Source organism: Achroia grisella, unplaced genomic scaffold (assembly GCF_030625045.1).
Source record: "Achroia grisella isolate CSIRO2021 unplaced genomic scaffold, CSIRO_AGI_Agris_v1 utg778, whole genome shotgun sequence".
Lineage (NCBI taxonomy): Eukaryota > Metazoa > Arthropoda > Insecta > Lepidoptera > Pyralidae > Achroia > Achroia grisella.
The window spans coordinates 1022457-1037912 of NW_026713018.1; the positions used below are offsets into that span (position 1 = coordinate 1022457).

General features: G+C 32.4%; 2 protein-coding genes across 2 annotated transcripts; both read right to left on the reverse strand.

Annotated features, from left to right (window-relative positions):
* Positions 1-430: 430 nt before the first annotated feature.
* LOC131850650 (ecdysone oxidase-like) lies at positions 431-3738 on the reverse strand. The gene is made up of 3 exons (XM_059200950.1): positions 3627-3738; positions 2670-2803; positions 431-1915 (listed from the first exon to the last, which is right to left on the reverse strand). Exons 1-3 carry the CDS (start codon positions 3736-3738, stop codon positions 431-433), a joined length of 1731 nt encoding a protein of 576 aa, XP_059056933.1.
* Positions 3739-10645: 6907 nt separating this feature from the next.
* Positions 10646-13235, reverse strand: LOC131850651 (ecdysone oxidase-like). The gene is made up of 3 exons (XM_059200952.1): positions 13149-13235; positions 12493-12626; positions 10646-12130 (listed from the first exon to the last, which is right to left on the reverse strand). The coding sequence occupies exons 1-3, from the start codon at positions 13213-13215 to the stop codon at positions 10646-10648; spliced, it is 1686 nt and encodes a 561-aa protein (XP_059056935.1). The 5' UTR covers positions 13216-13235.
* Between the last annotated feature and the right edge of the window lie 2221 nt (positions 13236-15456).

Sequence of the window (15456 nt, forward strand, 5' to 3'; positions counted from 1 at the left end):
ACTTATGTTCTCTCTTAGTTTGGCATTCACTGTAAAATTAAGATATTAATAGTTTATACATTTATTTTTACTTATAATACAACTTTAGATATAGATGTCTTGTAAATGAATTGTATTAAAAAAAATATTCGTTACAATGATTACTAATTTATCAGGATTACAAAGATTGATCCGAAAAATCCGGAGTTAAATTATGGTAATAGACGCTTTAATAAAATTTCCTTTCTTACTATGCAATTTCTCAACATTTATTTAATTTTGAGTAAGTGTGCATGGCTATACATATACTTATATTAAGTGTAAATGACTTCTTTGATTAAGTTACTTGAATAACAATATTAAAACAATTACAAACTACTCTAATGGCATAACAAGACATATATAACAAACTTTAAGGTATCGTTTAAAACAGATATACAAACCACTTCATTTAATTAGCATTGTCCTCCTTAATCATTTGGGCCGCTTTTTCTCCAATCATGATAGTTGGAGCATTCATGTTCCCACTTGTAATGATAGGAATAACGCTAGAGTCTGCCACTCGAAGGTTTTGAACTCCAATAACGCGCAGCCGCGAATCAACAACTGAACCCATGGAACAGGTGCCGACAAAATCAAAATACGAATAAGACATACTTGACGCGTAGTACTTCCAGTAATCTTTACTACCATGTTCATGAGTGCAATCTTGAAAGTTCAAATAAACAATTTTTGCTCCGGCCTCTCTAAATGTCGTTGTATTAACCACACTAATATAGTCTTCAACATACTCAACAATATTTTCAAGATCTTCTTTATCACAGAACATTCCAGCTTCAATCACTGGAGGGTCCAAAGGATTTGTGCTTTTCAATGAAACCTTTCCTCTAGATTTTGGATGCAAAAGGTTGATGACGCCAAATAATATCGGGCTATCGGCTTTTTGTGGATTTAGTTGATCACAAACTGATTTCTTATAATCCCAAGTTAATTCACAGTACATAGGAAATGCTTCAGAATTTACAACATAATTTAATGCTTGGTAGTCAGGGATTTGGGATTGTTTGTTTAATGTTACATAACCATGGGTCATGGATACTGGATAATCATGTGGGTTAGGAATAGTAGTTGGGTTTTTTAAATTCTCCATAGAAATTATTACCGGAGTACCGGCATGATCTTGTAAATTGTCTCCAACAGGAAGATCTGAAATTGTTTTAATACCCAATTGCTCTAGATGTGTTTTCGGCCCTATTCCTGATAACATGAGAAGTTTAGGTGAATTGAAAACTCCAGCTGAGATTATTACTTCTTTTTGAGCATAGAATATACGCTTTTCATTATTCGTGTTCACTTCAACACCTATGGCAACATTATTGTTATCAAAAATTATTCGTGTTGCTAAAGCATTCCTTAAAACTATAAGATTAGAGCGATCTTTGATTGGTGACAAGAAAGAATACGCAGTACTCTGACGAGCAGTTTTATCGTATGTAAACATAGGTTCTGTAAAACCCAACATAGAATCACCATTGACATCTGACACTATTTTGTGACCAAGTTCATGAAATGCTTTCAAATATATTGCATCTTCCTTGCGTTGAGCTTTTGTTACTCCTAAATATCCATCTTCTCCATGAAAGCTCCGAGCTCCTGAAGTAATAGAATTGAAACTTAGAAATCTTTCGCTTTTTTTAAAATCGGGTAGTACGTTACTAAAAGTCCAACATTCATCATTCAGTAGAGCAGCCCAAGCATCGTAGTCGCTCGGAGATCCTCTAATGTAATTCATATAGTTGAGACTACTGGATCCTCCCAACATTTTCCCTTGAGTTAAAGCAGGGAAATCGCAATTATGATGTGTACATACTTTGTCTGTACTTGTAAAATTCCAATCAATTGGTGAGTTTTTGAGGTAAGCCACTAACGATGGTAACTGAAAATATAATAATGATATAAAATCCCTGGACAATTCACACAGCACCATGTAGTCTCAAGCTAAGCAGAGTATATGCTATAAATACATGGATTTAAAACATAGAAAATACTCAGACTGATAGAAACAATCATATTCTAGAATACAAATGTTTGTACCATGCAAGGAATCGAACCCGCGACCATCGGAAGTAAAGCTAAACTGCTAGATTCCTGCGGCCGACAAATATAGTAACAATACAACAAATTTAGAATTTTAAGTCTTCTCTTCATATTGATTGTAGACAACCATTAAATTGCATCTCCAGAAATGCCATAATTATTTATAGTAATTACAATAGCATATAATGGAAAATTCCTTATTTAAATAAATTTTCATTGAAGCACTTTTGAATAGTCATTACTTTTTTTAATCTACCACTCATTCGGAAAGCTGTGTCATCACAAGAAGAACGAGCAAGAAATTTGCGTGTTGCTCTTTAAATAATGAAGTTGTAACTTTATATTTTTAGTTGACATGTGTGAAGATGAACTTTCAATTAGTACAAATTCATTATCAATAGTGTCTTACTATGGTTGAGTAACTAAACAAGAGTAAATCAGTCATCAGTCGATAGAAAAGTATTTTCTATTTTCATATTAATAGACAGAAATAATGATACTTGGTTAATTTTCCGTTACCGTTAAACAGATTTAAGAAATATATCATCATAGTCGCCAAATTTAAATGTTACATTAAATATTGTGTCAATTACCGTAGTTTCTAATGGAGGGTTCCCCCCGGCCTCTATTAGCAGTACTGTTCTCTGTGCATCCTCAGATAGTCTGTTCGCTATAACAGCTCCAGCAGATCCAGCACCCACTACTAAGTAGTCAAACTTACATTCATCTGTTGGTATAGAATTTTTAAGTTAGTATCTTTCTGTGTTTGTACTACTAGGATGTATGTAATTTCTGCCTGTTAAGGATTATTTATTTTAATTATTTTGTCTTCCATTGCCTACGTATAAATCGTTGCTTAAAAATTAACTTTTTATTACTTCAATGTCCTTTGTTTCAACAATAACATCAATAACATCTGGGTCCAAGATAAGCAGAGCTTGTGTTATAGATTCTAGACAACTGATATATTTTTTTTTATAAATAATATATTAAATATAATTTCTCATAGGAAACTCCCAGACCAATACAACAATCAGTCTCATGATTACAATGGTATTGTGCGAGAAATTGAATCAGCGGCATAACTAAAGCGAAGTGCTAAACCGTAATCGATGCCGTCAATTATTCACGACTATCATTATAAGATATTATTTAGTAAATCTTATATATAAAATTCTCGTGTCACAGTTTTCGTTCCCATACTCCTCCGAAACGGCTTGACCGATTCTCATGAATTTGTGAGCGTATTGAGTAGGTCTGAGAAATGGCCAACATCTATTTTTCATCCCCCTAAATGTTAGAGGTAGTCCACCCCTAAATATGTATTTTTTAGACAAAATTTTTATTTTCTAGTTTTTTATGATACAACATACAAAAATACATACAATACTAAATTTTCACCCTTCTATCATCAACCCCTATTTTTTTATAGCGTTATTAATTTATATGGCAAAACAACGTTTGCCGGGACGGCTAGTAAAATATAGATAGATGGAAATTATAAGAAATTTACACTGAACAATATAATACAATACAATATAATATCGTACCTTCCAAGTTAGGTTGTGGTGAATACAGATAAGCTGTTAACTGAAGATACGTTGTCAATAAGTTCATAGCATTTTGTATACTTCGAACAGTCGTCAAAGTGGGCGATATCATTTTGCATCAATCTGAAATTTCAATATTAATTCTATAGTCTTTCTTATTTATATTATACTAGCTGTTCCCTCGACTTCGTCCGCGTGGAATTTAACTTTATATTTCTAAAATAAAAGTAGCATAAGTTACTCCTAATTACATCAGCTACCTGCCAAAAAAAGTCCCGTCAAAATCGCTCCAGTCATTTTAGAGATTAGCCGGTTATAATAACAGTTAATAATAATAAAACTTAAATTTTAAAGCTACTTACATTGACAATATATTACATGAGATTGTTACTCTATGGTTAACTTATTTAAATAACTTTAATGCACGTTTTATGTAAGTAAAAAGTACATATGGTGGACTTAACACCTAAAGCCAAATTAGGTGAAACAAACCGTATAACTGCCTTAAATAGTATTAGTTATCGGAAAACTTTTTATCTGTCTGCATTTTTAAATTACATTAAAATATCTTGTTTCTATATTAGTTTTATTTAGATATAGTTAAATTTACGCTTGCATTTTAAATTAAATTAGTGGATAAAACGGTAATTGAATATTTACATTTGTTGTATTAATTAGACGTTTTAACTGTATTCTCATTTCTATTTCAATTCGTATCTAAGTTTAGTAAGTTAAAGTTATATTGTCTGGAATAATTTTTAACTTACTAGCTTAGCTCGCGGTTTTATCCGCATGAAATTTATAGCCTTATGTAGAAGCTACATTACTGTAAAGTTTCATCGAAATCCGTTCACTAGTTTCTACTTGAAAGAATAACAAACATCCATCGATACTTTAAAAAAAAATGCGTTTATAATATTAGTAATATATATTAATGTATGTGTATTTTTTTTTAATGTGTAATGGGAGCTACTCTAAAACCAGCACTGTATAGGTGCCAATCATTGAAGTTGGGCCCATATCAGCAACAGCTGAGGCAGCTCCTATTGCCAACTTTGTATGTTATTTTTTTTATTTTGTCTATTATTTGTAAATTGTTGTGTTATTTTAGCAATAAATGGATTATCTATCTATCTAGATATCTTAATCTATAGCTGTTACCCGCGATTTTACCCCTAAGGTACTCTATATAACATTAGCTATCTGCGAGTGAAGGTCCCGTCAAAATCGGTACAGCTGTTTCAGAGATTAGCAAGAACAAACAGACAGACATTTTTTTTATTAATTTCTTTATATAAATGCCGTATCGTTTCTCTAAGTACATTTGCATATGTACTTAGTTAAACGCTGTTAATTTAATAACAAACAGACACATAAATTTTATTTATTTGTATAGATGTATAATATTTATATTTATTTAAACACATAGCATAGTATTAATATTTTTATATTATATATTACATATTATATATATTATTAATACGCGACTTCGTCCGCGTGGAATTTTACAACATTACTTAATTTTTCTAAAATAAAAGTAGCCTAAGTTACTCTTTATTACATTACATTACATTAGCTACCTGTTAAAAAAAGTACCGTCAAAATCGGTCCAGCCAATTCAGAGATTAGCGGGAACAAACAGACAGACAGACAGATAGACAAAAATTGGTAAAATAATACTTTGGTGTATGTACAGTATTTATATTCATATGCATGTAGTAAAAAACGGTTATTTCGATATTACAAACAGACACTCCAATTTTATTTATATGTATAGATATATTTTCAAATGAATATAAGATTTAAGATAATATTTTACGATTTATAAGAGGTGGACTATAAATAGTCGTCTGTCTGGAAAGGTGTCCAGACACACTGAGGTCAGTCTCACCTATTTTAGCCCCCAAGCAGTTTACTTTGTAAGCTGTAAGGGTGCCATTAGTGAAATTACAGCATAGGATGTCTAACTTCTTAGTACTTTGGAATGGCAATACATCATAGCGATCTACTGTATGAAGAGTCGTGACTCATTAAGAGAGAAATTCAAAGAGGCAAGTATTCTCACCGTTGCTTCTCAATTTATATATTCAAATATCCTATATGTTCATAAAAATCTTGACTTATTTCCAAAAAACAGCAATATTCATAATATTAATACTAGATTTAAAGACAAACTTGCTGTCCCCAAGTATCGTTTAGAAAAAGTCAATAGGTCTTTTATGGGAATAGGTATAAAATTTTACAATAAGATACCAAAGGATATATTGGAATTAACCTTAAATAAATTCAAAAACATCTGTTAAATCATATTTACTGAGCAAGGCCTATTACTCACTAAACGATTACTTGAATGACGAGCGTGCATGGCAATAGTTTTCATGTTCGGGATTTTCATTTAATGTTAGACATAGACACCTATATAAATACCTATATATTGTAAATAAACTGGCTTTTAAAAAAAAGTAATTCAATTGAGTTTTTTGCCAGTTCTTCTTAATTGGATCTATATACCGAACTGGACGGTAGGGAAAAACAATTATAATGTAAAAACTTGACGTTCATATGCAGCTAAAATGTCCTACATGAATAAATGATTTTTGAATTTTGAATTTTATATAGGCAAATATTTCTTCCTTTCTGTAGGCACCATTTTACAGTATGAGGGTACGTGAGAGGTGTACAGTTTGTCTTCCTAATTAAATTCTTTACCACAATTAACCTCGTCATTTACAGCTTAATGCCCGCATGATGCCAGCAGTGTGCGCTAGAGACAACATAATACTTCTTTCTCTTTCCCTCATATAGGAGATAACTGCTCTTCATTAGTAACCGTTTAGTAGTGAAAAGGTAAGAAGTAGACAGACAGACTTTTTCATTTTAATACGTATTAGTACGGATAATGATTGCTTTGTGGATATATTAGGTAACAGAAATTTTAAAATGCAAATTTAGAAATAGTTTTAAGCGGAAATGTTATCTTTAATTTAGACACAGTTCTACATTTTTGAATAAAATATTATGTTCAGTGTATTTTTTTATTTCTTAATGTTTTCTTATAATCCTCATTTGAATAGATTTAGAAATAGTTTATTTTTGTTCTTATTAAAAAAACTTCGACTCCTTTAGAACTCCACGTGACCAAAAATATAATGAATATAGAAGATTTAATTAGTATCATAGGAGTCGAGTAGTCGAGAGTCGTATCATACGACAGCCTGATCCGAGAATCAAACCCCCTAGCGGTGCCCTCAGATTAAAGTCGTATCCGTTAGGCATTGGTAGTCCTTCGACCGCTCTACAAGTCCTTCCTCGAGTTTGAGTGTCATCTGCACTCGCCCTCTATCGTCCGGTGCAAAGGCCAGCTGCATCCAAATTCAAACCCCTAGCGGAATCTTCAGATTAAAGTCATATCCATTGGGTAGGAGTTGCCCTTCGACCAGTCTATAAGTTTTTCATCGAGTTTGGAGAGCCATCTGTAATTGTCCTCTATCGTCCAAAGGTCAGCTGCAGCTAACAGCATTGGAGTAGTCTGAAAAAGAAAATGTCACATGATAATGTGATTTCCGTAGTTAATGTATATAAGCGACGGTTACCATTTACCATCAGGTGTAATTTAGCATTCCGATTACAAAAGAAATAATCAAATGTTCTTAAATGTAATAACCCATACGAGGTACATAAAGATGTTCATGTTGATACAGCTGTTATAAATTACAATTTTCCAACTGGATCTATAGATTGTAGTAATGTGTTTTTTTCTTTGATGATAATAGAGAGATACTTCCGCCTACGCAAATAGTTTTCGCTGGCGGTTCACCAATGCAGGAAGATAAGATGAGCATGAGTAGAGATGTGTCAACTCGAGTTGCGGTAAATTCGAGTTAACTTGAGTTGAATTCTGCCAACTCGAGTTGGAATGAACGAATCAAGTGAAAGAGCGATTCTGTCGTCGAACCTACAATGATATGAAATTATCCGATCATTTCATATCATACAATTTTCACTCATCACAAATGTTTCAATATTGATTTCAGGTCGTTATCATTTATTTTTTCGCATATCCATCCGGTTATGTTATCACTAAAATTATTATGCGTTCTATAAGTCCTTCCGCCATTTCTGCTCGCCCCCTACGGTTCGGTGAAGCTTTCAAGGCTAGCTGTGGCCAAATAATTATTAGAAAAAATTAAAAATACAACAAAAAAAACTGTTTATTCCAGGTAACTCGGGTCAACTCGAGTTAACTTTTAAGTTACCTGAATTTGAACTCGAGTTACGTTTATTACGAGTTAGCACATCTCTAAGCATGAGGTCAATTTGGTTAGCGCATCGGGACAAATTCGCCAGGAATTTACCACAATGCTGTCTATTAGGGCATAGGTCCAATAATAATTAGTCTTATAATAGAAATTAATTTTGAATATGATTTTTGCTACTATTCTTTACGTGTATTGTTTTTGTTAGGGAAAATACTATATTTGGAAGCGTATATCTGTATGGTCATATCTCCATTAATTCATATCATCTTTCACACAATCCATCCATTTTTTTAGGGCTTCCTCTCCCTTTCCATCGATCAGGTTAGTTAGCACATCGTGACAAATTTACCAGGAATTTATTACGATGGTTTCCAGGGGAACTGAGCAACCCGACATGGTACATTGTTAGCAATGGAGTCATTAGTCTAAATTATTAACAATCCCCTTCTCCCATTCCCCTTCCCCATTCCCCTTCCCCTTCCCCTTAAAAAAAAAAAAAAGTAATTCAATTGAGTTTCTTGCCAGTTCTCAATTGGATCTATATTCCGAACTGGACGGTAGGGAAAAAAATAAAATTAGAATGTAAAAATTTGACGTTCATAAGCGGCTAAAATGTCCTACATGAATAAATGATTTTTGAATTTGAATTTGAATTTGTAATGTCCTGAGCAGTGGGGCCCCATTTTTTGATTTGCCTCAGGGCTCTAACTACGCCACTGCTTATATATTACGTACCTACTTACAGCTGGTTAGCCAGTTCATATAACTCTACAGTTGTACATTTGTGATAGGTATTATGCTACTTTTGTATCTAATTTATGTATTTACTTTTACTCATTAATACATGTAAGTAACGAAGCATCTATAACCCTGTATTTCTGTCTAAATTAATTAGGAAACAGGCAAAAAAATAATAATTAACATAAAACCTTTATAGATGTTTATTTTGTTACTTTACGCTGTTGTTTTAATAAAAAAAAAACAGGCCGGCGTTGTTTACCGCGCAAAAAATCAGGGTGGGTTGAGGGCGCCCTAATTAATGTTTAGTTTTATTATTTCGAAAATTCTATGAAAATTCGAGTAAATAATTTGGTAGCGGGTAAAAATAACAAAGTATATAGGTGTATCTTTAATCTATACATGTAAATAGAATTGGAGTGTCTGTTTGTAATATTGAAATAAACATTTCTTACTACATGCATATTATGAATAGAAATACGGTACGGTACGTACACTGAAATAACATTTTTTACAATTTTTGTCTGTCTGTCTATTTGGTACGGCTAAGCTGAAATGGCTGGGCCGGTTTTGACGGGACTTTTTTCGCAGATAGCTGATGTAATAAGGAGTAACTTAGGCTACTTTTATTATAGAAAAATAAAGTTAAATTCGCGGACGAAATCGCGACTACAGCTAGTAATGTTATAAATGTGATAGTATGGCTGTTTGTTACGCTTTCACGCAAAAACTACTGAACCCATCATCGTGAAATTTTGTACACATGTTCTTGGAGGTATTACAATGGACATAGGATACTTTTTATTAAAAAAAAAAACAAAAAAAATATAAAAAATTATATATATTGTTGTAACTAGCTAATCAGATATGTATTTTATATTCTAAATTTGTATTTGAATTTATAGTTCTTTTATATTACATTCTTGTTTTTGATAGTTCAATTCCTTCTTTCTATTCCTAATTGTAAGTAGTCTATATTAATATGTTTTCTCCGTTTACCTAGTCTTTTTTCTTATTACTACAACATATATATCAACATTTTGCTACTTCAGCGCCGTCTAGCAACTAGTAATGAAGTTATGCGGCCGAAGCCGCGGGTAAAAACTAGTATTAAATTTAATAATACTAATTTCAACTTATAGATGGATTTATTTTGTAATGTTATTTTTCTAATGTTTGTTTCCTCAGAATCATGTTATTTGAAATACGATTTCTATTTTTTTAGTTGGAAGTTCATGTTCGTGGTTTCCTTTTATAAAACAAACTGGAGTTGCTTTTACAACATACTATGTTCGCGATTTTAAATGACTTTTCGGAGAATATTGCCACCATTTTGAAATATATTTGTATACTAACTGTACCCACGACCTCGTCCGCGTGGAATTTAACTTTATTTTTCTAAAATAAAAGTAGCCTAAGTTACTCTTTATTACATCAGCTACCTGCCAAAAAAGTACGGTCAATATCGGTGCAGCCATTTCAGAGAATAGCCGGAACAGACCGACAGACAGACAGTCAAAAATTGTAAAAAATGTTATTTTGGTGTATGTATCGTATTTATATTCATATGAATGTAGTAAAAAACGATTATTTCAATATTGCAAACAGACACTTAAATTATTTTTATATGTATAGATTACTATATATACATGTTTCATCGATGTAGACTTTCTACAAAGTCATATCTGTTTCCTATATATATAGTTATTTATACAAACGAGAGATCTAATCACTAGTCTGTAAAAATATTTGAAAGTATTATTGTGAAAGTATCATCAAAATCCGTTCAGTAATTTTTGCGTGAAAGAGTAAGAAACATTCATTAATACTCACAATTTTTCGCTTTTATAATATTAATAGGATAAATATATTAGGAACACAAAAAATGTGGCAAAAATGTTCCCTAGAATAAAAATAAAACACTGTAGTAGCAAAAAGAAAATATCAAAAATTAGTTCCAAATTTGAGATTTATTAAAACAGAATCATCATTTACTTTATCGTTAAATCTATGTAAAAGTAATTAATTATTATTATTTTCTTTAATAATTTTTGCTGCTTTCTCTCCAATCAGAATCGCTGCTGCATTGATATTTCCACTTGTAATTATTGGAATAACGCTAGAATCTGCCACACGGAGGTTCTGTACTCCAATTACTCGCAGCCGGGAATCAACCACTGATCCCATGGAGCAGGTTCCAACAAAGTCATGATAAGTGTACGACATACGCGATGCATAATGCTTCCAATAATCCTTACTACCATGTTCATGAGGACAATCTGGAGAGTTTAAATAAACGATATCTGCTCCAGCTTCTCTGAAGATAGTTGTGTTAACGACACGAATGTAATCTTCAATGTATTCGACAACATTTTCTAGATCTTCCGTATTAGAGAATAGTCCAGTTTCAATGACGGGATGGTCTAAGGGGTTTACACTTTTCAATGTTACTTTTCCTCTTGATTTTGGATGCAGAATATTAATAACGCCAAATAATGTCTGAGTACCTGGACTACCCTGATTTAATGCATCACAAACAGATTTTTTATAATCCCAAGTGAATTCACAATATGTTGAGAATATCTCTGGATTAGCAATATAATTTAATGCTTGATAATCTGGGATTTGGGATTTATTATTCAATGACACAAAACCAACTGTGTAAGGTACTGGGAAATTGTGTGGATTCGGAATAGCGGTTGGGTATTTCAAGTTTTTCATAGTAACTATAATTGGAGCACCGGCATGATCCTGTAAATTATCTCCAACAGGAAGATCTGAAATTGTCTTAATTGCCAAGTGATCTAAATGTGCTTTAGGACCTATACCTGAGAGCATTAAAAGTTTAGGCGAATTGAAAGCTCCAGCAGATACAATAATTTCTTTTTCTGCGTAAAATGTAAACTTATTATTATTGACAAGCACTTCTACTCCTGTAGCTACATTATTATTATCAAAGATAATTTTAGTTGCCAACGCGTTTCTTAAAACTACAAGGTTGGAGCGATCTTTAATCGGCGACAAAAAGGAATATGCAGTGCTTTGACGGGAAATTTTATCATTTGTTAACATAGGTTCTGTGAAACCCAACATAGAAGCACCATTGACATCCGAGACTAATTCATAACCAAGTTCTTGAAATGCCTTCAAATATAAAATATCCGCTTCACGGTGAACTTTAGTAACTCCTAAATTCCCATGTGCTCCATGAAATTTACCCGCTTCTGAGGTGACATAGTTGAAACTTAGAAATCTTTCACTTTTTTTAAATTCTGGTAGCACATTGTTGAAAGTCCAAGAATCATCATTCAGTAACGCTGCCCATGAATCGTAGTCGCACGGGGACCCTCTTATGTAATTCAAATAGTTGAGGCTACTGGATCCTCCTAACATTTTCCCTTGAATTAAAGCGGGGATTTCACAATTATGATATGTACATACTCTGTCCGTGTTAGTAAAATTCCAATCAACTGGGGAGTTTTTATGGTAAGCCAGCAATGATGGGTACTGAAAAGAAAAACATTTTTTAACTCCCAGACAATTCACACAACGTATCTAGTCTCAAGTAAAGCAGAGCTTGTGCCATCGGTACTACAGAACTCATATAAATATATGGGTGCATTTTTTTTGTAAATACTTTCATAATATATATAGAATAAGTCCAGACCGAATAATCAATCAGACTTAGGAATACAAATGTTGGTACTGTGCGAGGAACCGAACCCGCAACCATCGGAAGTAAAGCGGTGAGCTAAACCGTGACTAAAACTTTCTTTTATGATCAGATCCAAATCCAACAATGGAATGCTATGGCGTTTGATAAATAACTAAATAATAACTAACTGTAATAATAAATCATCTAAAATTACCATAGTTTCCAAAGGAGGGTTTCCGCCAGCTTCTATAAGCAGTACTCTAGTCTGTGCATCCTCAGATAGTCTGTTCGCTATAACAGATCCAGCAGACCCCGCACCCACCACTAAGTAATCAAATTTACAGCCATCTGTCGGTACAGAAATACATACAGTTATTATATTAATATCTTCTCTGTAATATCAAGGCCTATCTAGAACTGCAGTAACTTCTATACCAGAATGCGCATTTAAAACTGCACCAGCAGATTTGGAAGAGAGAAAAACAACAACGGTGAAAGTGAGTGTTAATATATATACCGGAACGGGACCCCTAACATCTACACTCGGGTCATAATTCCCGGGAACTCGGGATGGAACCGGCACCCGCATGGTGAATCCATGGAACGCTAAGTAGCAATATTAAGTGTTGAACAATTGACACTGTAATTACACTTATTTTACTGAGATTTTATTTCAAAATCTGAATTTTGCGGAGAATTTGGCCAAACGGTACCTTCTAATTCTATTGCTTCATCTCACGCTTCAGTCGAAACATATCTTAGAAAGCTAATTGCTAAAGCGATTGAAATAGATAAGATGTAGGTACCAAAGAAGATGACTTTGATTAAAGTGTATCTAGGTATAATATTGTTTTTTTTTTAGTTTTATACCTTCTAAATTAGGCTGCGGTGGAAACAAATACGCCGTCAATTGAAGATACGTTTGCAATAAGTTCATAGCATTCTGTATGCTTCGAACATTTGATATTGCTGGCGAAACCGCCATTTTGTACCATCGATCTGAAATTTATATACAAGATAAAGAATGAATACATTAGAGGAAGTATGAAAGTGGCACCGGTGTCAGAGAGGTTGAAGAGTAATCGTCTATCATGGTATGGACATGTAATGCGTAGGAACGAGGATAATATTTTAAGAAAGGCGTTACAAATGAATGCGGATGGTTATAAGGGCAGAGAAAAAGAGATGGATGGACTGTGTGAAAGATGATATGGTAAGAAAGGAAGTAAATAACGCGATGACTGCGAACAGGGATGAATGGAAGCGAAAAACATATTACGCCGATCACAAATAAATGGGATAAGGAAGAAGCGGATGATGATGATCTGAAATTTATATAGAGAATTAATTATAATCAAACATTACAATAGCTACTAAGATAGAACTACACAATATTATAAATTCTAAAATGCCAGTAATATAATTTATTGACATTTTTACTAGTAATTATTTAAAATGATTAAAAAGGAAAATATATGGGAATATATTATAGAATTATATCACAAACAAGGACATTTATTTCATCGCAAAATAGCAAAGGAAGTTGTTGGAATTAGCTAATTTTTATTTAATAAAAAATATATAAATTTGTTATAATCTAATTACGAGCAACAATCAAAGAAAATTGCATACTGTCTAGTATTGAAACAAAGCTCTGAGAAAAATCATTATCCGGGTTCCTTCAGTTGTTTTTATTTAATCGCCCCTATATTTGTAGCGAATGTAACGAAATCTGTCAAATCAGAATATTGTATCATCGAGACAAATGAATAGCAATGATTTTTATATTATTAGAGTTAGAGCTTTCTATAACACTCTAAGGCACTTTTTTTATAAGTGAAGCTAAAACTTTGTACCCCTTTTTATGAAAATGACGCGATCGGCAGAGTATGAAATTTCACACACTTATAGTTTATATAGAGAAGAAGTGCAGAGTGCTATTTTTTTTTAAATTATACATATATAAAAATACATTACATCCATCAAAAAATATTACACCTACGACCGTGTTTTGACTCACGCATATACTCTTTTGTTTATTGTTAACTAGCTACTCGTACTGGCTTCGCCTGGGTGTACATGTATTATACATATAAACCTTCCTCTTGAATCACTCTATCTATTAAATAAAACCGCTTCAAAGTCAGTTGCGTAGTTTTAAAGATTTAAGCATACATAGGAACGGACAGACAGCGACACTTTGTTTTATACTATGTAATGAAGTCTGTGGTCAAATTGAGAATAGATCAATATTATTTATCTATAGTCTTACTGAATGTTATCTATACATATAAATAAAATTGGAGTGTCTGTTTGTAACATTGAAATAAAGGTTTTATACTACATGCATATGAATATAAATACGATACATACACCAAAATAACATTTTTTACAATTTTTGTCTGTCGGTCTGTTTGTTCCGGCTAATCTCTGAAATGGCTGGACCGATTTTGACGGGACTTATTTGGCAGGTAGCTAATGTAATAAGTAACTTAGGCTACTTTTATTTTAGAAAAATAATGTTATTTTCCACGCGGACGAAGTCGCGGGAACAGCTTGTTCTAAATATAATTTAAAAACAAAATTCTCTTTTTTTAATTCTAAATATAGTTTTACAGCTATGAATATATGTATTGAATATGATCGGATTTCGGCCACTGAGCGATCACTGGGAACTATTAATTAAAAAAATAGTACTAATGTGTTTTTACTTACGTTATAAATTGTATAAAGTATGCAACACGTCCGTACAGTGTGTGAGTTAGTTGATTTCTTTATTCACTCGTAAGATATTAGTGCTTAAATAGTCTTGGTTATCAGAAAGGTTGTAGTCATTTACATTTAATTACATAAATGCAATAAAGTCAATATGTTTGTATGGCGTTTGATCATAATTAAACTTACATGGTCCATTTCAGTTATGTTTAGAATAGAATAGAAATAAAATAGAATATTTATTACATCACACATCATGACACAACAATAACGGTGATCACGGCAAACAAATAAAGAAATCACAGTAAATGTACAAACACAATGAACAATAATTACAACATTTATTTATATGAACTATTTACAACATATATATCAATTAATTAATTAATCATTATATATATATATAATATTGTTAGGGAAACTACTCTCTGCTACCAAAATGTTAGGGAAAGTACTATGTATA

Excerpts from the sequence above, each read along its gene's own strand:
- LOC131850651 (XM_059200952.1), bottom strand. The coding sequence starts at position 13,215 with ATGAACTTATTGCAAACGTATCTTCAATTGACGGCGTATTTGTTTCCA. Across the intron at positions 12,627-13,148 it reads ACCGCAGCCTAATTTAGAAG|ATGGCTGTAAATTTGATTAC; the intron begins GTATAAAACTAA and ends CTGTACCGACAG. Across the intron at positions 12,131-12,492 it reads ACCCTCCTTTGGAAACTATG|TACCCATCATTGCTGGCTTA; the intron begins GTAATTTTAGAT and ends TTTTCTTTTCAG.
- LOC131850650 (XM_059200950.1), bottom strand. The coding sequence starts at position 3,738 with ATGATATCGCCCACTTTGACGACTGTTCGAAGTATACAAAATGCTATG. Across the intron at positions 2,804-3,626 it reads ACCACAACCTAACTTGGAAG|ATGAATGTAAGTTTGACTAC; the intron begins GTACGATATTAT and ends CTATACCAACAG. Across the intron at positions 1,916-2,669 it reads ACCCTCCATTAGAAACTACG|TTACCATCGTTAGTGGCTTA; the intron begins GTAATTGACACA and ends TTATATTTTCAG.